The sequence below is a fragment of the Chlorocebus sabaeus genome, chromosome 13 (assembly GCF_047675955.1).
Source record: "Chlorocebus sabaeus isolate Y175 chromosome 13, mChlSab1.0.hap1, whole genome shotgun sequence".
NCBI classification, from domain to species: Eukaryota; Metazoa; Chordata; class Mammalia; order Primates; family Cercopithecidae; genus Chlorocebus; species Chlorocebus sabaeus.
Genome location: NC_132916.1, coordinates 34344107 through 34372067, shown reverse-complemented (window position 1 = coordinate 34372067; position 27961 = coordinate 34344107). Strand labels below are relative to the sequence as shown.

The 27961-nt window shown below is 36.9% G+C and overlaps 2 protein-coding genes across 7 annotated transcripts in view; one reads left to right on the top strand and one right to left on the bottom strand.

Annotated features, from left to right (window-relative positions):
- The window catches only part of CDC40 (cell division cycle 40), a 50023-nt gene extending 42494 nt beyond the window's left edge, over window positions 1–7529 (bottom strand). The window contains exon 1 of the mRNA XM_038001018.2: window positions 7164–7529. Within this exon, the coding sequence (XP_037856946.1) occupies window positions 7164–7352 (189 nt within the window). The 5' untranslated portion in view covers window positions 7353–7529. The remainder of the gene's footprint in view (window positions 1–7163) is intronic.
- Window positions 7530–7786: 257 nt separating this feature from the next.
- The window catches only part of WASF1 (WASP family member 1), a 73234-nt gene continuing 53059 nt past the window's right edge, over window positions 7787–27961 (top strand). For 2 of the 6 annotated variants that reach the window (XM_008007349.3, XM_073022410.1), the window contains exon 1: window positions 8012–8346. The gene's annotated coding sequence lies outside the window, so the exon portion shown is untranslated. Of the gene's footprint in view, window positions 7946–8008; window positions 8347–9581; window positions 9643–27961 lie in introns of those variants that run through there. The other 4 variants (XM_008007352.3, XM_008007354.3, XM_008007357.3 and 1 more) reach the window with 4 other exon arrangements.

The following is a 27961-nucleotide window of genomic DNA, read 5'->3' as shown; positions in this document are numbered from 1 at the left end:
CTTAAAATAACATGAGGCTTAGCCACATTCATACCTTCCCAAAGGATTTTATAGTGTACAGTTGCTAGAACCACTTTATAATATGGGATACGAGATCTTTCCAATTAAGGGTATTTAAAATATTCTAAATTGAAATTATTTTGAAGACTATCATGACACATCAATTTTTAAATGCAAAGTACAATGTAAGAAAATACTGTTTATATAAGCAACACTGGCAACCAATAAAAAATGTAAGTAAGTCCCAGTCTCTGACTCCTGCTAAAATCATAGAACAAATTGAACAACCCTCAAGAAAATGAAGGGCTGTTATTTTACAAAAATTTAATTAGAAAACTTGGACAATACCACAACCTTGTTTTAACACCCATAGGAGTTCAATACCAATTAGGCATGCAACTGGAATTACCACAAAATAACAAACAATTTCTATTCCGTTTCAATTATCCACAAAAATTAAAATGCAGGAAGTGAAGGGCACCCTGTGAGCCAAATAAGTTTAAATAGTTTATCTTTTGTTGATTCAAAGTAATTTGAGAATAAAACTAGGTAATATTCACTTTTTAGTCTTTTCCACATTTCTTCCTGTGTCCAAATAAGAAAAGAGGCATAAAAACACCATGTAAACTATAAAGCGGATCACAAATATTATTATTATAAATTACTTATCAATTTATGGCACAGGTTTTTTTTTCATCCCAGGAAATAGAAATGACTAAACTTCCTAATAGAAGAATTTAGGTGAACGATATAAAAGAAGAGAAATTCAGATAAAGATATCCTCTGGGTTTGGCCCTTAACAGATTGCAGAGGAAAAGGTGGTCCATTTGAAGCTCACAAATGCAAGAAACACCACCCATGAAAACACTGAAAAATATGTCTCAAAATTAGAGGCAGAATTTTTATTTTACTTTAGTTGGCTATGCTAAGGCAAAGAATACGCTGGGGGGAAGTAACAGAGTCACTGGTTGAAATGAGAGAAAGCCAGATCTGCTTTTGTTTTTCTAACCTTAAAGTCACTTAATAAGCAACTCTTGCAATCCAACAGGGTCCACTGCATGAATTCTAAAGTGCAAAACCTTACACTCTTGCATTCAAAAATTTTTATCTAGAAAATACTCATCGTCATACATATACCGGAGAACACAAATATGCATAATTATAGTTCCAGAAGAGAAAAGAAAATGGGACTAAAATAATGTGAAGTGATAAGAACTGACAACTGCTAAGAAATGTCCAAAGGTCCACATTCCAAACCAATTGATCCACAATTAAAGAAATCCAACAAATTCTGAACAGAACAAATAAAAAGAAATCCATACATATGTATCCTATAATAAAACTAAATAATGAAACCGTATCTCAAAAAAATGGGGGGGGGGGGGGAGTGAGTCTTAAAAGGTGTCAAAAGAAAAAAGAAAATCACTTCCAAAGAGAAACAGCTACACCAACAGCTGATTTATCAGTAACAATGAAAATCAGAAGAGAGTAGAATATCTTAAAAGTGCTGAGAGAAAACTGCCAGCTAAGGAAACAATCCAGTGAAAATATCCTTTGAGAAATACAGTTAAATGAAAGCATTTGATTTATGTATTTATTTATTTATGAGACAGGGTCTCACTCCGTCTCCCAGGCTGGAGTGCAGTGGCATGATTCTGGCTCACTGCATCCTCTGCCTCCTTGGCTCCAGTGATCTCCCTACCTTAGCCTCCCAAGTAGCTGGGAGGTGCACGCCACCACGCCCAGCTAATTTTTGTATTTTTTCTAGAGACAGGGTCTCTCCATGTTGCCCAGGCAGGTCTGGAACTCCTGGGCTCAGGCGATACGCCCGCCTCGCCCAGCCAAAACATTTTAAAAGACAAACTAAAACTGAAAGCATTTGCCACTAAATCCTCACTAAAAGACATTCTAAAGAATGTGCTACAGGCAAAAAGTGATACCTTGCATATGAGATGCAAGAATCATCATCATTCACCATCATCTTGTGGAGGGTGTCTGTGTATATGTAAATGCATGCATATATACCAGACAACAATAGCTAAAGTAGGAGTACAGGGGATGTGAATAAAATGCAAGTGTTCTAAGGTTCTCACATTGTTCAGTAGAAAGTAAAAGTACTGATCAAATGTGCTATGCTTTCTAGGGGTAACCACTTAAAGAACGGAAACTGACTGCATGACTTAAAACAAATACAGGGACAGAATGTAATGATTTAAAAAATCCAAAAGAAAGGATGCCTAGCATACTTTCTGCCTTTCCTTTTTTCTGTGATATGTGTTTATGACTATACTTTTAAAAAAATTGCCATGGCTGCATCTCACATGTTCCGTCGTATAGTTGCTTGGAAGTGCAATGTCACAATTTTCAAATATGGAAATTTTATAGCTATCTTTTTGTGGTTAGTTTCTAGCTTAGATGCGCTGTGGTCAGAGAATGCGGTAATAAGATTTTAAATCTGTTGAGACTTATTTTATGCTCCGGTTCAGGGGTGGCTAACTACAGTCTGTGGGCCAAATCGAGTCCACAGTCTGTTTTTATGTACCAACAAGCTAAGGATGGTATTTGCATTTTTAAAGGCTTAAGAAAAAAAGATGAAGAAAAAGAAAGGGCGAAAGAGGGAAAGAAAGAAGTGACAGAAACTACACCGGGCCAGCACAGCCCGAAATATTTACTGTCTGGCCCTTGACTGAAGTTTGCCAATCCCTGGTCATTTAAAAAATGTTTCATTATGTTTCAATGTTTCAAAATGTTTTCAGTGCCTGAAAACAACATTCTGTGTTGCTGAGTGCCATGTTTCCTAAGACCTTTAGATGCAGTTTACTAATTTTTTCACATATTCTGTATCATTACTGATATTTTTTGCTTGTTCTATCAATTATTGAGAGGTATATAAATATCTCCCACTGTAATTGTATATTTGTCCATTTCTCTTTGTAGTTCTGTCAATTTTTGCTTAAATATTTTGAGCTTACATTGTTTTATATCTCTCTGTGAACTGAACTTTCCATCATGATGAAGTGACTCTTTTGTTTCCGGTAATGCTTTCTGCTTTAAGGTCTATTTTTATTGATGTTAACACAAACAGTGCTAGTTTTCTCTTGGTTAAAATTTGCCTGGTACATCCTTTTTATTTTTATTTTAGATCTTCCTGGAGGTGGTAGTCAGCATGGCAAGACAAGAAAAATAAATAAAAGAAATAATGATTAAAAGAAAGAAAAAATACTGTCATATTTGTAGCTGATATGGCTATGTAAGTACTAAGATCAGTTGTAAGTAGTAAGATCAGTTAGAAAGTTAAATAAATGAAAAATACAATAGCATAAAAATAAGATGCACCCAGAAATACCTCTAATAAAACTGTACAAGATTTTGATATGGAGACAATTACAAACTTCGGAAGAAAAAAAAAAACTAAAAAAGGCCTAAACAAATGAACGGATATAACATTATCTCCAAGTTGACCTACGACTCAATGTACTCCCAAACAAAATCCCAACTGGGTATTAGTAGAACTTTCCAAGTTAATTCTAAACTGTATATAGAATTACAGGGCCCAGAGGAGCCAGCCAAAACATTCTTGAACAACAACAAAGGGCAAGGGAACTGCCCTATCACCTGTCAAGCCATATTATTAAGAATGTTCACACTATAGACAAAAATTAATTTCACATGGATTAATGACTTAAATGTGAAAAGTTTTCGAGAGAGAATACAAGAGAATATTTTCATGACTATGAGTTAAGGATTTCTCAAACAAGCAACAGGAACCATAATACATAAAGGAATAATTTGATAAGTGCAGACTATATAAATAATTGTTTGTAAACAACAGGGAAAAGTGAGAAGACAAGTCACAAAAAGAAAAAAATTTTGCAACACACACAATTGACAAAGGATAGTATCCAGGATATGTAAAGATCTCCTAAAAATCAAAAGGAAATGACAACCCAATAGTTGCTTTCAAAAGAAAAAAAAATTAAATCACCAATAACATATATGAAAAGATACTCAACTGCAGGAAAGAGTTCAGAAAAAACATGGATTAAAAATACTGCATAAATGTATTCTCTGCCAAAATGCTTGCTATTAATCATAATATAATTAGTCAACTACAGATGAATATATTTGCATGCTTCACCTCTCCCTTGGTCATTTTCCAATTTTCCAATCATTTGCAATCATTGTATTTACTATGCATAAGTTTGTTCTCCCTTCATATAAACAAGTGTTGGTTCATAAACTAACAATGAGCAATGCCCTCTACTCTCTCATAGAACCCAGACCACTGGGTGGACTAGCCCCAGCTCTACTTCTAATGGACCTCTGGTACCTTATGCAACCTTTCCTCCGGGGTTTCCTTATTTATTCGTGAATGAACTAAGTGAGTTCTACACAAACACCTCCAACCCTGCCACTGCCTGTCCAGCTCTACATTTCTGATTCTTAATGTGCATACTTTTACAAGACTTTCTTTTTCATGCTATTCTCTTACCAAATATACTTCCCTAATCTTGTGTACTAGGCACCAGAGACACAAATGAATGGATACGCTCTGGACCCCAGGGTCTCACAGTCCAGGGCAAAGAAAAAGATGAACAAGTCACGGCAATGTGCTAAGTGCTATAGTTAAGATATGATGAAGGGGCAAAGGTAGAATAGGAGGAAACGCGCAGTGAGACTGAAGGACCATAGTGTTCGGAATGGGGAAAGGAGGCACTAGGCAAAGGATTTCCAGGCAGAAAGACTAGCGTGGGCAAAATCTTCAGAGGAAGAAAGAAAATTTGGCTTTCAGGGCTTTGTAAAGAGTTCAGCATGGGAGAATAGCAGCCCTCACATGCTACCAAAAAAACTTAGAAATTACCCACTGGACAATATGGTGTCTTTGGGCAGGGAAGTGATAGGACGCCAAGTGGAATTTACAAAGATCATTCTAGGTGCCCTGTGGAGAAAAGAATGGGGTATAACACTGGGAGACAAGAAAGGAAGAAGTAGAAATATCAGTTAGAAAGCTACAACTGTCTGAAGAGACATGATGAGAATCTGAACTAAGCAGTGGCAGCAGAAGAGAGAGATTTGATGAATATCATTGAGTTAAAGTGGACAGGGCCCACTATCCAAAAGAAGAGGCTGAAAGAGAAAGAAAAGAATAACTCCTGGGAGAAATAAGGAAGATATGAAGCCTGCACCAGTGAAAATAGTGAGGAAGGAGTTGATATGAGATAAATTAATGAAACAGAAATGTTAGAATCAATTGAATGACTAGCTTCAGGGGCTGAGGAAGAAGGAAGAGAAAAGGATACCTCCTTTGTTCTTGGCTTGAACTAGTGGGTGGATAGTGGGATCATAGATCAAAATGGGGAAAACAGAAATGGATTTTGAGGGAAAGAAAATAATTTTTCAACACACTGAACTGGAGGTGGCTGAGTGCCACCCTGCAAGAAACAAATGTACAATTACAGTGGGAGATTTTTATATACCTCTCAAGGTTGTAAGCTAGCAAGGAGGATAGAACTGGAAATAAAAGGATAGCAAGCATGTGGCACTGTTAAAAGGGCTTTACATCTTTTATGGCAATTCTTATAATTCTGTTAGATCGGTACTACTGTTATTCCTACTTTACAGATCAGCAAAAATTAGGTGCCGAGCATTTAAGCAACTTATCCAAGGTCCCCAGGTGGGTAAGTGCTGGAGGCAGGATTTGAATTACAGTCTTAATTCCAGAGCCTGTGCTAACCATTTCACGGTGTTCACCTTGAGCTAGAAGCAGCACAGACTGAGGTTGAAGGTATGGAAGAATATGTGGAATGCAAAGAGGACCAAGAGCAGAGTCCTGGGAAATACCAGTATTGAAAAGGGAGAGTAAAATAATTGGAACAGAATGCTGAGTAGAGCCCCATGGAAGCGAAACGGAGAGAAAGTTTCAAGAAAGAGGAACTAATAAACAGTGTCATTTGATGCAGACATTTAAGTCAGATGGCTGAACTTGACAACTGCAAGGCCTGGGACATCACTCACAGACAGTTTCCCAAGAGGGTAGGGCCAGACTGCATCAGGTTGAGGAGAAAATGAGATGAAGACAAAAAGAGAGCTCCAAAAAGCTGAGCTGTGAAAGAAGACTCAGGAGGTTACTGGAGGGGCGTAAGTTTGGAAAGTTTTGTTTTGATAGGAAGTTAGGAGGATTCTAAGCATTCTTTCATGCCAGATGCCCATTTTTAAAAAGTAAAATTCACAGACAGCTTGTTAGAAATCTGTAAAACACTTCTTAAGTCATTAAACTAGACTTGGGGACGTGATACAAAGGAATTTTTGGACACCGCCTCCCATCTTCACATCTTGAGCTGATCACCTACCTCGGGCTCTACTGGGCCTACACTATCAATTGGTAGATGCTCTCATCAGGCTCTAGACACATCAGCTTTTCCTCAGTTCTTCAAACACACTAAGCTCTTTGCCTTCTCAGGCTTGCCTGTCACCTTTGCCTGGAAACTCTTGCCTGAATCAGCTTCCTCCATTGAGATCATGCAGCTGTTTCTCAAATCCAAGGCCGTTTTCTAACTGTATTAACATACATAATCATAAAACATTTACTGCACTCTCACTAGTTACCAGGTTCTGTGCTATATGCTTTATTTGTGTAATTTCACTCAATTTTCACACTCATCTTCTCATGTAGACAGGTGTTTTGAAAATGATCTCCACTTGTACAGGTGAGGAAAGAGAGGAGGCTGCATAACTTGCCTAAGTTCACATAAGTGGTGGTGCCAGGATTAGAACCTAGTTTTTCAAAACTAAAACAAATCGAGGCCACTGCTCACTTTCAGTGAAGGTACAATACTCTAGTTTGGGAAGTCCTGATCTAATTTTATTTATGTTCCAAGATTACATCTGCACTTTACAGGCTATGTCCCTAATCCACAAATTCAAATTTCACCCCCTCTTTCCACTTGCTTTCTGATGGCGGGAGGTAAGGGCAGAGAGCATCGGAGGGCTATTCCGAACTTCCAATTCTGCTTCTCCCGAGGATGCATGTGGGAAGGAGAAGAAATTCAAACGTTAGCAACTTATCTCTGAGCAATGAGGTAACCCGGGACCTAACAAGCGGCTGGCAGTTTTGGAGCTGAAGCCAACAATTCCCACACCGCATCAGTAGCAAAGGTGCTTACCTTAACTGCCACCTCCGGAGCCGAGTCCACTGCCACTGCTAGAGACGGCTTGGCTGAAGGCGATTTAGTCAAGTGCATGAGGGAGTCGGCGGCTGGCAGCGGACACCGACTGCTCTCACTGTCCGAGTCCGATTCCGACCCTGAACCCGAACCGTAGGAAGCGGCCAGAGCTGCAATCGCAGCCGACATGACGGCAACAAATCTTCTGCGGGGACTCTGTCAGGGCGGAAGAAGAAGAGGCTCCCAGGTCCTGACAGATTGCCAGGGAACACATCATTAACTTTCTTTGCTAAGAAATAATTTCTTATATTTTAAAACAACAAGCTAATTATTATTAGAATAACTACTGTCGAACTGAGAGCTTAAAAAAGTTTATCTAGGGAAAAAGAGAGAATTATAATAGCTTATAACTTTCAGGACCTAGTTGACTAAAGAATACGAGTTCCAAAATACCTTGAGGCCTCGCGGTCCTGCACTCCCAGCGTGCAGCGCGGCAGGAAGCACCGGAGGGCACAATGGGAAGTGTAGTTTGGAACGAGGGGGCGGGTCCCTCCTTGACCCCGCCCCCGAATGGATGTTCCATTCAATTGGCTGTCATCTTCCCTCATTCCCTAGCCAAGCACTGTTCTCTCCGTCCCCCTCCCCCAAACTGAGGATTGGGCAATACCACAGAACCTCAGGAAAGGGGGGAAGAGCGAGCTTCGGCCCCACCGATGGAGGAGTGGGCGGAGGCTGGGTTTCCCACCTCGACTGCACCTGGGCACTGGAGGCTGAAGAGGAAAGTGAGAATCTGAAGTTCTGAGACCTCTGACTGGCCGGGAATAGCTCCTGGGGCGGGGGGCAAGGATGGGACGATAGCCGGAGAGAGTCCCGTGGTCCCCCCTGCTTCTGGCGCGGGTCCCTGCGTCCGGTTGTGGAGCGTCTCGCGCGGGGAGGGGGCGGGGGGAGCGGCAGCTCGCGGTGTTGTTCACTCGCGCGTCGAGCACACGGTGGGTCCGGCGGCCGGTGGGCGCCCCAGGCGGCGTTCCCCGTGGCCTGGCGCCTCGGCCGCTGTCCTGAGCGGGTTCCGCCCCAGAGCCCGACCCTCCTGGGGGCCCTAGGTGGAGTCCCGCGAGCCGAGGGGGACCGGCGACCGCTGCCGAAGCATGAAGAAGGGGTAAGCGAGAGCCCCCAAGATTTCACGGTGAGCGCGAGTCCCTGAGGAATTGCTTTTTTTCGGGGAGGGGGTGCTGGGAGAGGAACTCTTCCTCACCGGCCGGAGCAGACCGAGGGGTGTGTGGCCCGCATAGGTGACGGGGATGGATGGGCGCGCCTCCCCCGCCCCGGCCCCCACCCCCATCCGCGGGTTTCCCGAGCGCCCACCGCCCACCCGCCAGCCGGGCTGGGTGCCGAGGGAGACGGCGGCGGGCGCGCATGGGGCTCGGCTGCAGGGACCGCCCCGGGGCTGCTTTCGCCGGAGAGACTGCGGGTCTCACCTGAGGTGCCACCGCCCGGGCTTCCCTGCCGACCCGCGCCCACGGTCCGCCCCGTGCCTCTTTCTGGGGGAGGCGGTAGCCCTGGTCGACAGAGAAACCTCTGCTCGCTCTACGTGCCCGGGGCTTAGTAAAGCGAGCTCGTGCGTTTGCGTGTTTGCTCCGCGAGTCGGTGTCTAAAGACATAACGGTAAAGCGAGTGCAGGCATCCTTTTCTTGGTTGGAAGAGAAGGCGAAGCAGTGCTGTCGCTTCTGGTGCCCGTTCGTGGGGGCTGCTTCGGGCAGAGTTAGGGAGCCGCTCACTCAGCGCTCATGTCGGCAGGACTCGCCCATTGTGCCACCCAGATAATTATTCAACTATGCAGCATCCATTGCACCTTTCCCATTTTTCTTTTCCCCTTGCTACAGCATGCCCCCTAGCTTCGGTACTCTGACACCTTCTCTTGCACTTGCGGATGATGAACTGGAATAACGATGAAAGAAAGCACATCCTATCTCAACATACACGACCTGCCCTATAACCGATTAATTAATTGATCCCCAGCTAGACTAGGTGCTTAAATATGACTTACTCTAATCATTTCCTTTTCTGTATAATAAGGTGTGCGGTGGATTCGACCTAAATTTTTTCTTTGGTGTTAGATTCACGGTTAGCTAAGGTCTTTTTTCTTTTCACTAATTGATGTAATTGACTTATGGGTTATTCAATCCGTCTAATGTTCTTAAATTTAAATTTGCATGGTAGGTAACATTCATTTTTCTGATCATAGCACTATATCATGATTAAAAATGCAGTCTAAATTTGAACTCTCAGAAACAGTTTATCCTTTATGCTCTAAGTTTCTGTTAGGAAACATATTTTTGTTTATATTGAATATTCGAATGAAGTATTTGATATAAAATTTCGGAAGTTTTGAATAAGAAAAGTTTTGTATTTGTTTTTCAGTAACAGAATATGTCATTACTAATCGTTGCCTTCCATTGAATGGAAGAATTTAATATTTAAGGTGAGGATTTTAACCACCGTATCAGTCATTCCCTAATTTATCTGATTTTATTTTTTATTCACTTTTGTCTTTGCAATATCTTGTATTTAATTACTTGTTTTAGAATCCAATTTTTTTTTCTAACTTCGATCCACAAGTATGAGTAGGCTTCAGTTTTGCATGATCTACCTGAAGGATGAATTTTTTTTTGAAAATACAAGAAACAACTGTTGGTTACTTGATTTTTATGTTAAAAGCTGTTTACATGTCATTATTTAAAAATAAATGATTCACTATCAAAAATAAGTGTTGTATTTTTATAATTTTCCTTTTCCATCTTGTTTACGCTTGTTGCATTAACCCGTCTGATAAAAGAGAATCACATATAAGCATCGCAAAGGCAGTTTTAAGGTACGGTAATTGTTTTATGGCACTTGGAAGTGGCGCACATATAATATAAGTTGATGGTGTAGGATTAGTTGCTTGGTTAGGAAATGACCTTGCAATTTACAAAATGGACACTTTTGTGCCTTAATTTCCTTATATGTAAATGGAGATAATATTTAGTAGATAGTGTGCATAAATTCAGGAAAGGTGTGTTTTTGTAGTCCTTTTAAAGAAAATTTAAATAGCTGATGAATGATAAAAAAATTTCTGTGAAAAATACAATGAAAAAAATGTCAGAATTTTCCTTGTCATGTTAGAATGGCTGATTAACATTGATTTTTGCTTTGGAGAGAGACACCTCTGAATTGAAAAATGTTTCTCATCTATCAGTTTTAAATAATTGCAGACATAAAGGTTATTACAGTTAATACCTACATGTAGTTAAACATATAGATAAAATAGTTAATAGTAAATAAAAATTATGACTTGATAATAAGTAGAATATTGAATTAAGTTAGTGAAGAATAATATAGTCAAAAAATATTAAGGCATTTTTTGTTAAAAATTTGTAGGTGTTACAATCCAAAATGCTTAGTTGTGATCATTTATAAGGTATGCTATAGAGTTACTTTATTACTCATGTTTGTAAATATTCATATATTCAGAGACAGTGTATTAATATTGTACAAGACTATATTTAATTATACATTTTGCTTTATTTTAGGAATAACTTAAAATATCTTTCCAAGTACTTGATTTTCATTATCACAGTACATAGTACCTTGTGATTTCCTTATTGGACTACTATCAAAAGATTATATTATTAGCACTTTTACCAAAACAGTGCTTTTGGTTACTTTGTGAGAAAACTTCATATAGATAAGACTATTAAAGTGTGTTTAAAGTTAACTATTGTATGGTTTCTTTTTTGAGAGTTTGTTTTATAATGTTTTCTTAAATGAATTAAAATTTAGCTGTCACTGTCACTTGGGTAAATGCAGTAAAGTCATGGTTTTTTTAGTTATTTGAGGAGAGGAACTGACCTGCAGCTTATTGTCATAAATCCAAAGTTGTCAGTATAGTGTTTAACAAATAGTAGGGGTTCAATTTTCTTTGTTGAACAAATAAAATGAATGTGTAAAGAATATCCATTGACTTAATATACTCAGTGAAACATTTTTAAAGATTTATCAAACATTTTAATTAATGAAATGTATAACTTTATCTCAGGAGAAAAGAGAAAAATGAATTTGGAGGTTCTTTGAACTCCATTTACCTGTTCAGATCTAATTCCATTACCTGTACACTTTTGAATTGGCACTAGATACTTAGCAGTCTTTGATTTATGAAATATTAACAATTTTCTTCTTATAGCTCACTTTATGAAGATGTATGTCAACATATTTTTTGTTTTCCCTCCACTAGATAGAAGTGTGTTTGATTCTTTGTGACTTAACTTTTCTAGTGAAATAGTAATAAAAAGATATATGTAAATTAAATCCTGTGCTAAATGCCTGAGTACCTAGTTGTTAAAAATAAATGACCCCTGAGGTGGAACTTTTTATAAAATTAAGAATCTTGTGTTTTTAGTTTATCACATTCAGCTTATAATTTTGTGAACTGGTAGTTCTAACTTACTACATGATTGATTATATTTTACAACTTGTAAAATGGTTTGGAACTTGGGTCTTATTTTCTCAGAAACGGTATGCTTAGTGGTTAGAGTCACAGACAGCCCACTAAAGTCTATTTAAATAATAAAATACCTGAATTATAAGATTACGTTAATACTAAAAAAATCATAAAATTATGTTAATAATTAGCATAAGTATATTCAAATACCTATAATAATTTGTATGACAGTCTTTCTATGGGAAAAATAAGTTTCAGATCTACCTTGAAATGCTAGGATCTGTAACTCTCATGTTAGACATGACAACATTAGGAACTTGTTCTCTTTCACCCAGTGGACTTGAAGAGGAGGCTGTTTCCCAGTTCAGTGAGTGGCATAGCCTTACGTTATCTGGGACGAGAAGTTAGGGCATGACAGAAATTAGAAGGAAATGCAGTCTTCTGTGTGACTTTACTTCTCAAGGTATTTGATTATAAAATGAAAAGGTAGATGTTGATGACTTCTGAGGTGTGTTTTAGCTACAAATAAAATTCCAAGGCTTGATGTAACTTTGAAGCTTGATGTAATCCCACTTTTTTTTCTGATAGTTCATTTTCCCTAATATTACAGCTTACGTACCTCTGTGAGGACATTTCTTTCTGGACCTACCTCTGAAAAAGAAAGTAGCCTTGATCCTTTCTCACATGCCTGTTCTCAGAAGCAATATTTTTTAGTCTCTTAAAGGTGTTATTTTTGTGATGGGTTTTATGTTTGTTTTGAGTTTTAAAATAAACTCCCAGCACTGTCAAAAAACAGGATTTTTCTTTTGGATTGTTTCCTTTGTTTCCTTATTTTGAGCTATTAGTAAAGTCAGGGTAGATTTTATTCATACTTTGGAGAAAGATCATATCTAGTGAATCTCCATAGAATTTTTTTAAGGAAAAAATGGAATGAGGTGATGAAGTGGGAGTATGAAGATACAAAGATAAGTTATTGCCCCATGAAGTATGGGGCACCTTGTATTTGTAGCAGCCTTACCTGAGGTGCAGTGAAGCTTTGGTATGGATGTCATGGGACTGAAGGCAGATTGAGAAAGTGAATCTATGAACTCCTTGAGGACGGTTTTGTTGTTAGTGTTTGGTTGTTTTGTTTTGCTTCATTTTTGTGTTCCTAGTGCCTGTTTTTGGTTTAAGCTAAATGGAATGGATTTTGATTGTATGCAATTACTACAGCATAAAAGAGAAGTCATTCTCTTCCTAGGTGGAAAGATCAGAGTGCTGTGAGGGAAGAGGTCAAAAAACACAGCTATTTTTGTCATATGCACTGGAGTATTTAATAGGTTTTTTTATTAACTCCTTATTTGGAGATCAGTGATATTAAAAAATAATGTGTAACATGGTCCAAAAGGAAAGAAGTAACATTGTTTGCTTGCTGTATGTACAAGATACTGTATAGGTACTATCACATGTATTATTTCTCTTGTTTAGTTGCTTCCATAGCCCTATGAGGATTTAATTGAAGAAAAAGGTTAACTGAATTGAACAGGTTGTTTGTTCTGCCTAGCAGAAGCCCAGATTCTCTCAGAACTGCTTTATCTCCCCTTTTACTGATAAGTTACTGTTGGAGTAGTGGTTTTAATAACTTGAAAATAGCAATTCTGCCTGCCTGCTACCGTCCTCTCATTTGTAATTGGTTCATTTAGTGGATCCTCCTTGTTAAACCAATGATTCGTAGTTCATAATCAGCACATAATTATTGAGGGCCAAGTAGGTGCTAAAAAGGATAGGTCTCTATTCTCTTGGAGTTAACAGTATAGTAAAAAACAGGTGTTGAACAAAACATTTGTACTTAGAAATTTTGGTGAATGCTATAAAGGAAAAGAAGAGGGAACTGGATTTACATTGGGAGTTAGGGGAGGCTTCTTGGAGGCAAGATTAGTGGAAGTTAGCTAGGTGGAAAAGGAAGAGAATGCAAAGAACAGATGAAACAGTTAAAGCTTAGTGTAAGAGGGATTGTGACTTGATAGGAGGTTGCGGAGGTAAACAGAAGCCAGACTATGCAGAGGGCCTACATGAGGCTTGGTTTAACAAAGTTAAGGATTTTGAGTCTCTTGGGGAAGGCCATAAAGAGTTTTAATCAGGTTAATTACTAGATCAGATCTATCTTTTATAAAGATCACTTTGGCTTGGAAGGTGCCAGAGAGGCCAATCACAATTCTGTTCATTTCTGTGGTTTATTGGCCTGATTTTAGACACTTGCACTAAGCCAAGTCACTCAGAACTTTTCCTGGATCCTCCATGCCCAGAGGTTGAATAATTTGTTTTCTCTTCAATTGCTGAAGCTGTGAGATACAAAACTCTGGAACTGTTAATGGCCTTGTTTCTTGCCCTGTGAGCTAGATAAGCTGGGGCTTCTAGAACAAAGAGTGCAAAGAAGCGGATGCACAGAGTCCTGACTGTATTCGAGTTCCTTTGTCCATGGTCCTGAGATTGGGTTCCAGAGACATCCTAGTTGTCTTTGTCATAAGTCCTCCTTTTTGCATAAACTGTTAGAATTGTATTTGTGGTACTTGTCAACCAGCAAACTGAGTCCTCTCATAGATCAAGTAATTTGCTCAAGGTCACATGGCTAATAGAAACGGAGATGGAATTTGAACACAGATATGTGTGATTTCAAAGTCCCATTTTTTTCCTACTCCCTTATGCTGCAAAGGTACCATTTCTTAAACTGAAGGTCCTAAAGGAATTCTAAGGAGGTGGATTTCAGGTGTGGTGACATCTGTTGGATGATGATGACAGCAAAATTTTTTTTTTTTTTTTTTTTTTTTAATTTGGTGTGCTTGATAATAGTTAGTCCAGCATCTAGCCATTCTTTATTCCTAACCCCTAGCCAGGTGTACTCCAATAAAGTTACATTGACTAACTTATTTGAAAAGAAGAAAAGCTTATGTATCAGGGCATGGATTAACTTGTTTGATTCATTTACCAGAAAATATCAAGTCTGTTATGTTTTCACCTTATGCTACAAAAGTAAGCTTGTTTTCTAGTCATTTTAATAGTGACATCTCTTGTCTTATTTTGCTGAATTTTCATAACATACATGTGCTAGAGGTTATGCCAGAGAATTGTAGAAAGGTTAAATGAAAAGGGAGGAACAGTGAAGCATTTTATATTATAGTCGAGGATGAAGACTAGCACTCATTTCTTAAAATTATTTTTATAGATTTAGAGGGTACAAGCTACATGGATATATTGCATAGGGGCAAATCCTGGGCTTTTTAGTATAGTGTACGTTGTACTCATTGAGTAATTTCTCATCCCTCACCCACCGTCTATCCTTCCACTCTTCAGAGTCTCCATTGTCTATTATTCCACTCTTTATGTCCATGTATACAAATTATTTAGCTCCCACTTATAAGTGAGAACATATGGTATTTGACTTTCTGTTTCTGAGTTAGTTCACTTTAGATAATGGTCTCTGGTTCCATCCATGTTGCTGCAAAAGAGATGATTTCATTCTTTTTAATGGCTGAGTAGTATTCCATTATTTGTATTTAAATTTTCTTTAATCATCCGTCGATGGACACTTAGGTTGATTCCATATCTTTGCTATTTTGAATGATAGCACTCATTTTTTTAAAACCAGAATAAAAGCGCTGTGTGGTACATCATAATACATGACTACAAATTTATCAATTTTGTTGATATTTCCAAAGAATCTTCATTTAGTTTCATTGATTTTTTTTTTCTCTTGATTTCCTGTTTTCAATTTCATAGATTTCTGCCTTAATTATTCCATGGTGTATATGTGCCACAGTTTCTTAATCCAATCTATCATTGATGGACATTTGGGTTAGTTCCAAGTCTTTGCTATTGTGAATAGTGCCACAATAAATATACATTTCCTTTTGTCTTTATAGTAGCACAGTTTGTAATCCTTTGGGTATATACCCAGTAATGGGATCGCTGGGTCAAATGGTAATTCTAGTTCTAGATCCTTGAGGAATCGCCACACTGTCTTCCACAATGGTTGAACTACTCCCACCAACGTGTAAAAGTGTTCCTATTTCTCTACATCCTCTCCAGCACCTGTTGTTTCCTGACTTTTTAACGATTGCCTTTCTAACTGGTGTGAGATGGTATCTCATTGTGGTTTTGATTTGCATTTCTCTGATGACCAGTGATGATGAGCATTTTTTCATGTGTCCATTGGCTGCAGAAATGTCTTCTTTTGAGAAGTGTCTGTTTATATCCTTTGCCCACTTTTTGATGGAGTTGTTTTTTTCTTGTCAATTTGTTTGAGTTATTTGTAGATTGTGGATATTAGCCCTTTGTTGGAAGGGTAGATTGCAAATATTTTCTCCCATTCTGTAAGTTACCTGTTAACTCTAATGGTAGTTTCTTTTGCTGTGCAGAAGCTCTTTAGTTTAATTAGATCCCATTTGTCAATTTTGGCTTTTGTTGCCATTGCTTTTGATGTTTTAGTCATGAAGTCCTTGCCCATGCCTATGTCCTGAATGGTATTGCCTAGGTTTTCTTCTAGGGTTTTTGTGGTTTTATAGATCCTTTCACTTTTCTAATACAGACTTCATGATATTTTCAACTTAAAACAGGTTTATTGGGATGTAATCCCATCATAAACTTTGGACCATCTGTATATACACTTGGTGCCATAAATTCCAAGCACTGCTTTTCATGCATCCCACACATTTTGATAAATTGCATTTTCATTTTCACTTAATGCAAAGTATTAAGAAATTTCTCTTGAGACTTTGAACCATGTGTTATTTAGAAGTGTGATGTTTAATCTCCAAATGTTTTGAGATTTTCCCGTCTATCTTTCTGAGATTGCTTTCTAGTTTAATTGCATTGTGATCTGAGAGCATATACTCTGTTAGTTCTGTTCTTTTAAATTTTTTCAGGTGTGTTTTATGGCCCAGAATATAGTCTGTCTCAGTGAATGACTAATGTGAGCTTGAGAATAACGTGTATTCTGTTGTTGTTGGTTGAAGTACTATATAAATAGCAGTTAGATCCAGTTGATTGGTGGTGGTTAGTTCAACTGTATTGTTACTGAATTTGCCTTTCAGTTGATTACCGAGAGAAGGATGTTGATATCTCCAGTTGTGATCATGAGTTCATGTTTCCCCTGGTAGTTTTATCAGTTTTTTGCTTCACATTTTGATGCTCTGTTAGGTGCATATACATTAAGAATTGTTAGGTCTTGGAGAATTTGCCCCTTTGTCAGAATGCAATGCCTTTCTTTATCTCTGTTAATTTCCCTTGCTCAGAAACCTACTTTGTCTCAAATTGATATAGCTACTTCAGATTTGTTTTGATTCATGTTAGCATGGTATATCTTTCTCCATTTCTTTACTTTTAATCTATTTCTACATTTAAAGTGGGTTTCTTATATACAATATATAGTTGTCTTTTTTTTTTTTTAATCTACTCTGTCTCTTACCTTTTAATTGGTATATTTAGACCATTCACATTTAAAGTGATTATTGATATAATTGTATTAAAATCTAATGTATTTGCAACTGTTTTTTATTCATTGCACTTGTTCTTTGCTTCATTAAAAAGAATAAGTTGGCTGGGCTGGTGGCTCACACCTGTAATCCGAACACTTTAGGAGGCTGAGTCAGGCCAGTCACTTGAGCCCAGGAGTTTGAGACCAGCCTGGGCAACATGGTGAAACCCTGTCTCTACAAAAAAATACAAAAATTAGCCAGGTGTGGTGGCATGCACCTGTATTCCTAGCTACTTGGGAGGCTGAGGTAGGAGGATCACTTGAGCTTGGGAGGCGGAGTTTGCAGTGAGCCAAGGTTGTGCACTATACTCCGGTCTGAGTGATTGAAGGAACCTCTGTTTCACCCCCTCCACCCCTCAAAAATGTCCTCTCTTTTTCTGCTTTCTCTGACTTTAATTGAGCACTTTGTATGATTTCCTTTTCTCTCCTCTCTTAGCATATCAATTATACTTCTTTCTTTTTAAAATGTTTTGTAAGTGGTTGTCCTAGTTTGCCTCTCTTTTTGTATGATTACTGAGGAGAAGTCCAATTTAATTTTTATCACTATCCCTCTATAGGTAGAGTGGTTTTTCTCTGTCTTTCAGAATTTTTCTTTGTCTTTGGTTTTCTGCAGTTTGAACATCACATGCCTACGTGTAGATTTTCTGGTATTTATCCTGCTTGATGCTCTCTGAGCTTCGTGGATTTGCTGTTTGGTTTCTTAATTTTGGAAAAATTTTGAGCACCTGTATATGCTAGGCATTGTACTAAATATCTTATGTATGTGATTTAATCCTCACGACAACCCTGTGAAGAAGTATGATTCTCATTATTTGTGGTGGGAACTAAGTTTTAAATATAGACCACTACAGAATTTTTTTACAGTAGTCACTAAAATTTAACTGCCTTGGGCTTACCCCTTAAGCTTCCTCTAGATGTAATGAAAAAATTGAATTATTTTGATTTACTTGTTAGGTCACAATACTGGAGGTGAGTGTTGGGGACTGATTTCAGAGTTCAAGTCATGTACAGTGTATCAGATTTGTGTACCATCAAAGGAGTTGAATGAAAATGGCTATATTGTGTCCTTTTGATGAGATGCAACTATTTTACCAGCAATTTGCATACATTTGAAAGTTGACTGAACCAATTAATGGAGAATCCAGTACTTTGCTTTAATTTAAAGATGATCTCAATTCTTAAGTGATTGGGTGCTGTTGCTAGAAATAGAGAAGCCCAAACAATGAGTAGGTTTCCTTTTTGGGGAGAGTGGGGAATGATGGATAATGATTTTGGATATTTTGAATTTGAATTAGTGAGATGTCCCTGTGGAGCTATCTGGCAGACTGATTGCACAGGACTGTATATTGTCAGGACTGTTATGGTTGATTGTATAAGTTTGTGTAAGTAATTTAGAACCCTTAATGGTTAAAGATCTGGCAATGATGGATGATGAGGAGAAAGTGTAGAAAGAACTAGGTATAACAAAACTGTTGACTCCTAACATTGAGTGGAAAGAAAAAGGAGAGACAGAAGAGGATGCTGAAGGTGTGATCAAAGGATATAATGTGTTGCATTCTTAATATGACTGTTCTCTTGGGACAGGGGATAAGGCCTTGTGGTCTGGCCAGATCTCCGAAGAGGAATGTGAGATGCTAGTGAGTAGGAAGGGAAGCAAAGAAAAAGTGTGTTGATGGTTTTGAAAGCAGAGGAGAATGACAGGGTTGCAGGGACTTGGTAAGGACAAAGTTGTTTTATAATAATGAGGCAATGAATGGATAGGGTAGAATATTTATGTCAGAAAGAGACACTTCGGAGATGGAGATCTCATAGGTAGAACTATTAAAAGAGTCTGTGCACAGACACTTGATGTGCTTAGTAGTAGAAGGAAAGGTGCTACTCCTCAGGACTGGAACTACTGGCAGTGGAGCCCTCGAGAGATGGGGTTCAGTTTTTAAAGCCTTGCTCTTGTCTGTATACTTCTAACAGTTGCTCTAGGCTTGGCAAGTAGTAAAGCCACATCATTTGAAGTGGGAATCTTAGAGGGATGAAGTAGGTTATGTGTTACTACTGATTCCTGTATTTTAAAATGTATTCTTCTTGCCTGCAAAAACAAGTCTTTTTTATTGTGATAGAGGCAGTGCACAACTGCATGCTTCATATACAGTAGATAGTGTTAACATCATAAAAATCACCATTTTCACTATCACAGAAGGAAATGAAATAGAGCATATCTTTCAGTGGATTTGTACATACAGAACTTAATTTCATTCATTAGCATTCAAAAGAAAATGTAAATTTGTTGATAATGCTGTACTAAGTACAGAAAGATGACATTAATGACTTGTTATCAGTTAAACATGAATTTCAATATGTATTTCGTATAGTAGGGGTGGATTTATGAGTTCCTCAACAATTTTAATTAAATTCATTAAATTCACTCATTATTAATGGTTATGTGAGAGGTCATGTTAGGAACAGAAAAGTGCAGTGAAAATAGTATTTATTTTGCTATTCTAATGAAATCTTCTATGAGGTATAAGAGATAATTGTTATAAAAGGGCTTTTGGAACAAGTCTATATTAATGTAAGATGCTACTGTTAAATTTTAAGGCTAGGGAACTAGGACCATAGACAAGATCATGATTTACATTTTTCATTAAATAATCAGTGTGGTATGTAAATGTTTCCAGTGTAATCAGTAACTAGAATAAACAAATATTTGTTTTGGTTATCATCAATTTAGCTTTTATTTTGAATTTTAAGTGACTATACCAATAATATTGAACTTAAACTACAGAAAGATGGTGATGATTTATTGAAAATTAAGTCACTTATTTTTAATTATGTTGTTTCTATTTGAATTTGGTTTTCATTTGTAGCTGCCTCACCAAATATTAGTAGAATTATCTATAGTTGACCTTATTTGAGGGTTATGGTGAAACATGTAAGTTATAGATGTAGCTCATCTTAAGAAAACATAACATGAATGAGATTACTAATGGAGTGAGTTTGGATAAAAATAAGAGAAAAGGTACAAGGACTAAGTCCTGGAGTCCTCGAAGAATTAGAGGTACAGAAGATAAAGAAAAGGATGCACTAGCAAAGGAGACTGAGAAGGAGGTGGGAGAAAAGCCAAGAACTTGAGGTACCCTGGAAGTCAACTTAAGCAGGTGTTTAAAGGAGTGAAACACAGTCGAGTTGTATCAGATGCTGTTAATAGTTTGAGTGAGAAGAGGTCTGAGAATTAGCCGTTGGCTATAGCAGATAACTGACCGTGGTGAGATGGTTTGGCACAGTGCGCGGAATGAAAGCCTGAACAGGACAGATTTTAGTGAGAATTGGAAGAGAGAAATCAGATAACTCATTCAAGGAATTTTGCCATAAAGGAGAACAGAAATTGGGAGAGGAGTGGCTGGAGGGAGAAGTGGGACCAAGAGAAGTTTTTGTTGGTGGTGGTGGTTGCTTTTTTTTTTTTTTTTTTTTAAGATGGGTGAAATTATAGCGTGTCTCTATGCCAGTGGAAGTGATTCAGAAGAGGGAAAAATGATGATACAGAAGAAAGGAAGGATAATTAATTCATATTGCTTAAATAGGATTTGGGAACTGGCCTAGAACTTTGCCACTGGGTGGAATGGTTTCTGTGGAGAAATTTTTGACTTTGACATAGACAAATTACAAATGCCTAATAACGCAATTCATCTATTGTTTTATAGTTGTAGATTATCTTTATTGATGTGCACTGTGCTCTTTTACATATTTTAAAGCTTATGTCTAATATTACTAAGTTTAAATCAGTTATTTTTTGTGACTAGGCCATAGCAAATAAGCATTTTATAGTATGTGATTATTGTCTTTAGTTGGAATAGTTAATGCTATTTGATTACATGGATTTTTGAAAGCTTTACTGAAATACAGTTGACGTGTAATAAACTGTACAATTGGATGAGTTTGGATTTATGCATACACTCTATCATGACATCAAAATAATGAACCCCCAAAAGTTTCCTAGTTATTTTTGTAATCCCTGCATCCTACCTCTCCCGTCTGCATCTGCAAACCCTCACCCCTTCCCTAAGCAATGACTAATCTACTTTCTGTCACTGTAGGTTAGTTTGCATTTTCTAAAACTTTATATGTATGGAATCATGTAGTCTGCATATAGTCATGTGTTGCTTGATGACAAGGATACGTTCTGAGAAATTGTTAGGCAATTTTGTCATTGTGTGAACATCATAGACTGTACTTACACAATTCTAGATTGTATAGCCTGCTACACACCTGGGGTACATGGTAGAGCCTATTGCTCCTAAGCTACAAACCTGTATAGCGTGTTACTGTACTGAATAATGTAGGCAGTTGTAACACAATAGTATTTATGAAGATATTAAACATCTAAATATAGAAAAGGTACAGTAAATATATGGTATTAATATAAGAGATTAAAAATGGTACACCTGTGTAAGGCACTTACTATGAATGGAGCTTACAGGACTGGAAGTTGCTCTGGGTGACTCTGAGTGAGTGGTGAATGAATGGGAAGGCCTAGGACATTACTATATGTGACTGTAGTTGTTATAAACACTGTATACTTAGGTTACACTAAATTTATTATAAAAATTTCAGTAATAACCTTAACTTACTGTAACATTTTTGCTATATAAATGTTTAATTTTTTAACTTTGTGACTCTTGTAATGGCAGCCTAAAACACAGACTGTACAGCTGTACAAAAGTATTTTCTTTCTTTATATTCTATAAGCCTTTTTTATTTTTAAAATTTTAAAAGCTTTTTTTGGTTAAAAACTAATACTGAAACACACACCTTATCCTAGGCCTACACAGGGTCAGAATAATTGATACTACTGTCTTCCACCTCCACATCTTGTCCCACTAGAAGGCCTTCAGAGGCAGTAACAGGCATGGAGCTGTCATCTCCTATGATAACAATGCCTTCTGGAATACCTCCTGAAAGAGCTGCCTGAGGCTCTTTCTAACTCTGTAAAATAAAAAAATATGTAAGTAGAAGGAGTACAGTGTAAAATAATGATAAAAAGTATAGGATAGTAGATACATAAACCAGTAATGTAGTAGTATATTCTTATTATCAAGTATTATGTAACTATACTTTTATGTAACTGGCAGCACAGTAGGGTTTTTTTTCAGTATCACCACAAATATGTGAGATGGCTGCCTTACCTATGATGGCTAACATCATATGATGGCTACAGTGTTACTAGGTGATAGGAATTTTTTTTTTAGTTCCCTTAGAACATTATGCGACTACCATCATATATGTAGTCCATCACTGACTGTAACTCATGACTGCAACTCCAGTTATTTTAAGGTAGGGTAGCCATTTATCCCTGGAAGATTCTGCTTTAAGAAATACTTAAAAAAATTTTTCACACACACAAAAAATGTTTTTGAGTTTTGTGTGCTATGTGCCAGGCTTTATGCTAATCATTGTGTCTTATTTGATCTTCATAAACAGCCGGCCAAAGAAGGCAGGACTAGCTACAGAGGGATGGAGAAGTTAAGGTTCTTTGCACAGTTTGTAAATGGCAGAGCCAAGATTCAAACCCATCTGCTCTGTGGTCAGACTCTGTACTCCTAACTGCTATTTTGTCTACCTTTAACTGCTATTTTGTCTACTCTGCTAAATTTTACAGATTAAATACAACTAGCAATATGTTTGCTTGAGGACAGAGTAAATAAAAAATTGTCATCCATTGCTACAGTATAAAATACCAATATTAGCTTATTATTTAAATGAATGTAACACTAAAACTGAAAGACCTTTCATTTCATGTTAACTTTCTGGTATCCCTGGTCATTTTTTGAGCCCTGCTTTCTATAAAATGAGTAAGCTAACTGTTCTCATTGTCTTCAGGATAGTCTTTGTAAAGACTATACTTTGGTGTGTAAATGTAATTTGGGGAATACCACTGATTTTTTAAAACATTTAAAATATTTTCAGGGTAAAAGAGTTCAGAAATATTTTGGTCAAAATGAGAACTCAGATTAGGAGAATTATTGTAGGACTTTTTTTTTTTTTTTAGTAAACTCTCTTCTTAGTCTTCTTTCTCCCTGGTTTCCTGATCGAAGACACTGTTTCTTTTTCATAAGCATTCATCTGCTTTCCCATTTCCTTTATTCCCTAAATAATGTAGAATAAATGGCTTATCGTATTTTGGCTTGCTGTATCACCGATTTTTTCATGAATGATTCTCTTTTCCCATCTATATCCTTGACATCTTTAAAATTCAACTTTGCACTACTGCATTTTTACCCCTTCTCCTTTTACAAAAACTGTACCTATCTATTTGACTTTCATTGTGCTTAGCTTCTTTTATTCCTGGAATTCATGCATCTTACCAGGAACATAAAGGGAGCTAGAAAGGTGCACGAGAACTAAGGCGTCTAGAACCTTGTACTCAGACTTTATCGTACATCTTGTTAAAAAGCAGGTTCTGATTCAGAAGATCGGGGTGGTACCAAAATACACAGTTCTTACAAGTTCCTAGGTGATGTTGATGCTGCTGATGCTGGTTTAAGGACCACCTTTTGTATTATCACTGGTATAGAAGATCCATGTCAGAAGGAAGTAGTTAGAAAAAGTATTGCTTTATATAACAATATATTATAAAACAAGAAAAAGTATTGCTTTGGAGGGAATACATTCTTAAATGATCATGTTTATAAAAAAGATGAATTCAAAGGAGAGGCAAAAGGTCAGGTAGGTAGTTTGAGAAAAAATGGAAAGGTGACAGACATCTGAATAGAATACCTTTTCTTAGTTCCTAATGTTGCTAGAACTCTCTTATGACATTTAAAAAATTGTGGTAAGATACACATGAATTAAAATTTACAATTTTAATCATTGGAAAGTGTATAATTCAGTGGCATTAAGTACATTCACATCTTCCAACTTCTTTTTTTAAGATACTTTTATTTTTAGACCAGTTTTAGATTCATAGCAAAATTAAGCAGAAAGTACAGAGTTCCCGTATATTCTCTGACCCCACATGTGTATAGCCTATCAACATTCCGTATCAGAATAGTACATTTATTACAACTGATGAACTTACATTGATAAATCACACAAAGTTAATACTTTATACTAGGGTTCGCTCTTGGTGTTGTACATTTGATGGGTTTTGATATGAGAAATGTGTAATTTCACCTATCTGCCATTTTAGTATAATACAGAATAATTTCAGTGCCCTAAAAATCTGTACTCTGCCAATTCATCCTCTCTTCTTTCCTGCCCCTGGAAACCACTATGCCTTTTCTATCATGTCATGTAGTTGGAATCATGTAGCCTTTTCAAGTTGGCTTCTTTTGACTTGGTAATATGCATTTAAGGTTCCTCCCACATGTTATTTTCATGGCTTGATATTTCTTTTGAGCGCTGAATAATATTCCATTGTTTGGGTGTACCACACTTTATTTTACTTACCTACTTGAGGACATATTGGTTGGTTCCAAGTTTCAGCAGTTATGAATAAAACTGCTAAAATGTCGACGCTGAGGTTTTTGTATGGGCGTAAGTTTTCACCTCATTGGGTAAATACCAAAGAATGTTTTTGCTGGATTGTATGGTAAGAGTTTGTTTCATTTTATAAGAAACTGCCAAACTGTCTTCCAATTATGCATTCTCAAGAGCAGCGAATGAGAGTTCTTGCTCTGCATTCTCTCCATCATTTGGTATTGCCAGTGTTTTAGATTTTGGCCATTCTAATAGGCATGTAGCAGTATCTCGTTTTAGTTTGCAATTTGCTACTGACACGTGATGCATGACATTGAGCATCTTTTCATATGCTTATTTGCAGTCATGCAATCAGTGTATCTCTTTTGGTGAAGTATCTATTGAGTTGAGAACTTTTTCCCGATTTTTAATCAAGATGTTCATTTTCTTGTTGAATTTTAAGAGTTCTTTGTGTATTCTAAATAACAGTCTTTTATTAGTCTTTTGCAAATATTTTCTCCCAGTTTGTAGATTGTTTTCTCATTCTCTCAACATTGTCTTAACAGAGCAGAGCTTTTTAATTTTAATAAAGTCCAACTTACCAATTATTTTTCATGGATTGTGCCTTTGGTGTTGTATTTAAAATGTCATCTTCAAACCCAAAGTCATCGTGATTTTCTGCTGTGGTACCTTCTAGGAGTTTTATAGTTTTGGATTTTATGTTTAGATTTATAATCAGTTCTCAGTTCATTTTTGTGAAGTGTGTAAGGTCTGTATCTAGATTCAGTTTTTTGCATGTGGACGTCCAGTTCCAGCATCATTTGTTGAAAAGACTATCTTTTCTCATTTGTATTGTCTTTGCTCCTTTGTCAAAGATCAGTTGACTGTTTGCACGGGTCTGTTTCTGGGCTCTCTATTCAGTTTTGTTGAACTATTTTTCTATTTCTCCAAAACTACACTGTCTTGATTACCATAACTTTATAGTAAGTCTTGAAGTTGCATAGTGTCAGTCCTTCAATATTGTGTTGTCTATGCTGGGTCTTTTGACTCTCTGTAATAAACTTTAGAATCAGTTTGTTGATAGTCACAAAATAACTTGCTGGAATTTTTATTAGGATTGTGTTGAATCTACAGATGAAGTTGGGAAGAACTGACATCTTGACAATATTGAGTTTTCCTATCTGTTATGGACTGAATATGTCTCCATCCCCCACCCCCAAATTCATATGATGACATCCTAACAATGTGATAGTATTAGGAGATAGGACTTTGGGGAGATGATTAGATCATGAGAGTGGAGTCCTCATAAATGAGTGCCTTTATGAAAAAGACCCCATAGCACTCTCTCGAGCTTTCTGCCATATGAGAACACAACAAGAAGTCTGCAACCTGGAACAGGACTCTCACTAGAACCTGACCATGCTAGCACCTTAGTATCATAGAGTTCCAGCCTCCAGAACTGTGAGGAATAAATTTCTGTCGTTTGTAAGACTCCTGTTCTGTGGTACTTTGTTATGGCAGCCCCAAATAAGAAACTACCAACGAACATAGAGTATCTCTGTATTTATTTAATTCTTTGATTTCTTCCGTCAGAGTTTTATAGTTTTTCTCATATAGATTTTGTACAAATTTTATGAGATTTATGCTTATTTCATTTTGGGGGCTTGCAACATATGGTATTATGTTTTTAATTTCAGATATCACGTATTCATTGTTAAGATGTTGGTAAGCAGTTGACTTTTATATATTAATCTTGTATTCTGCAAACTTTCTGTAATTGCTTACTATTTCCAAGAGTTTTTTGGTTGATTCTTTCAGATAGGCCATTATGTCATCTTTGAACAAAGACAGTTTTATTTCTTCCCTCCCAGTCAGCATACTTCTATTTTCTTCTCCTCTATTAACTAGGATTTTTGGTGTGATACTGTAAGAGGGAACATCCTTTCCTTGTTCTTGACTTTAGCAGGAAAGATTGTAGTTACTTGCCATTAAGTATGATGTTAGCTGTAGGTTTTTTGTAAATCTTCCTTTCAAGTTGAGGAAGTTATCTTTTGTTCCTAGTTTGCGGAGAGTTTTAGTAATGAACGGGCATTGGTTTTTGTCAACTGTTTTTCCAGTATCTTTTGATAAGATCATGCAAGCTTTTCTTCTTTAGCCTGTTGATATGATAAATTATGTTAATTGATTTTTGCATGTAGAACCAGACTTGCATATCTAGGATGAATGTCACTTGGTCCTGGTATGTAATTATTTTTACACTTTGTTGGAATCGATTTGTTAATATTTTGTTGAGGATTTTTGCATTTTTGTTAATGAGAGATATTGGCATTTAGTCTTTTTTTTAAATCTTGTCTTTATCTAGTTTTGTATTAGGGTAATGTTAACCTTATAGAATGAGTCTGCTTCTGTCTTTTCCTTTATGCCTTTTGAAGAAAGAAATATGTTGTCTGCCTGACAAATCTTAATTTATACCTTGCTTATTTTGAGAATGCTGAATAATGAAAAAGTTAAGTTGTGATTGGGTCAGAGTCAACTCTCAGAAGAGTCTACCAAACAGGAGGAGAGGAGAAGCAGAATTTGTCTATGTTCTAGGACCTGTCCCAAAAAACAGAAAGTTTTTTATTCTTAAGTAATAATATTTGATATGTTCATATTATTTTTACTCTTTAAAAAGTACATTGAATGTATTTTCTTAAAATATATTCGCTGAAGTGCCCAGTTTATACTTCAGATATATCAGTGATACAGATAGAATTCTGAATTTTACCACTTGTACTCTTTCAGAATAGCTTAATAATAAACTTTAGATTTATTACACTCATTTGGTGATAACAAGGTCCTCCATTTTGTTTTGTGTTAGACCTCTTTTCTTTATTTGCATATGTGGGTAATCATATTATTTGAATAATTTCTATAAGGATTAGGTTCTTGCTGAAATTGTGGTCCTTTCATAGAGGTCAGGTTAAGGCTGGGCCTTGGTTCTTCCTGTCGTGTAGCTTGTTCATAGAGTACAAAGCAACATGGTTCATCGTAGTAAGTAAGAAATCTGGAATGTAAACATAATTGTAATAATTCATTGTAAAAGGTATAATTTCTTCCCAGTTTTTTGCTGAATGGCAAGGAGTAGGGGATTCCTATTTGGTTTTTTAAAAAAAGCTATAGAAAGCAACATACACTATCAATTTTCTTCAGGGAAAACATAATACAGTGCGATAAATAAGGTCTCACATATCTTGACCATGTAAAAATATCTGGACAAGTAAAGTTTAATCTAGTAAAATGAGGTACTCTTGACTCAAGAATGGTCCACTGCTATCTAAGAGGTTCATGTGAGTATAATGAGCTTATTCAGGGGATCAG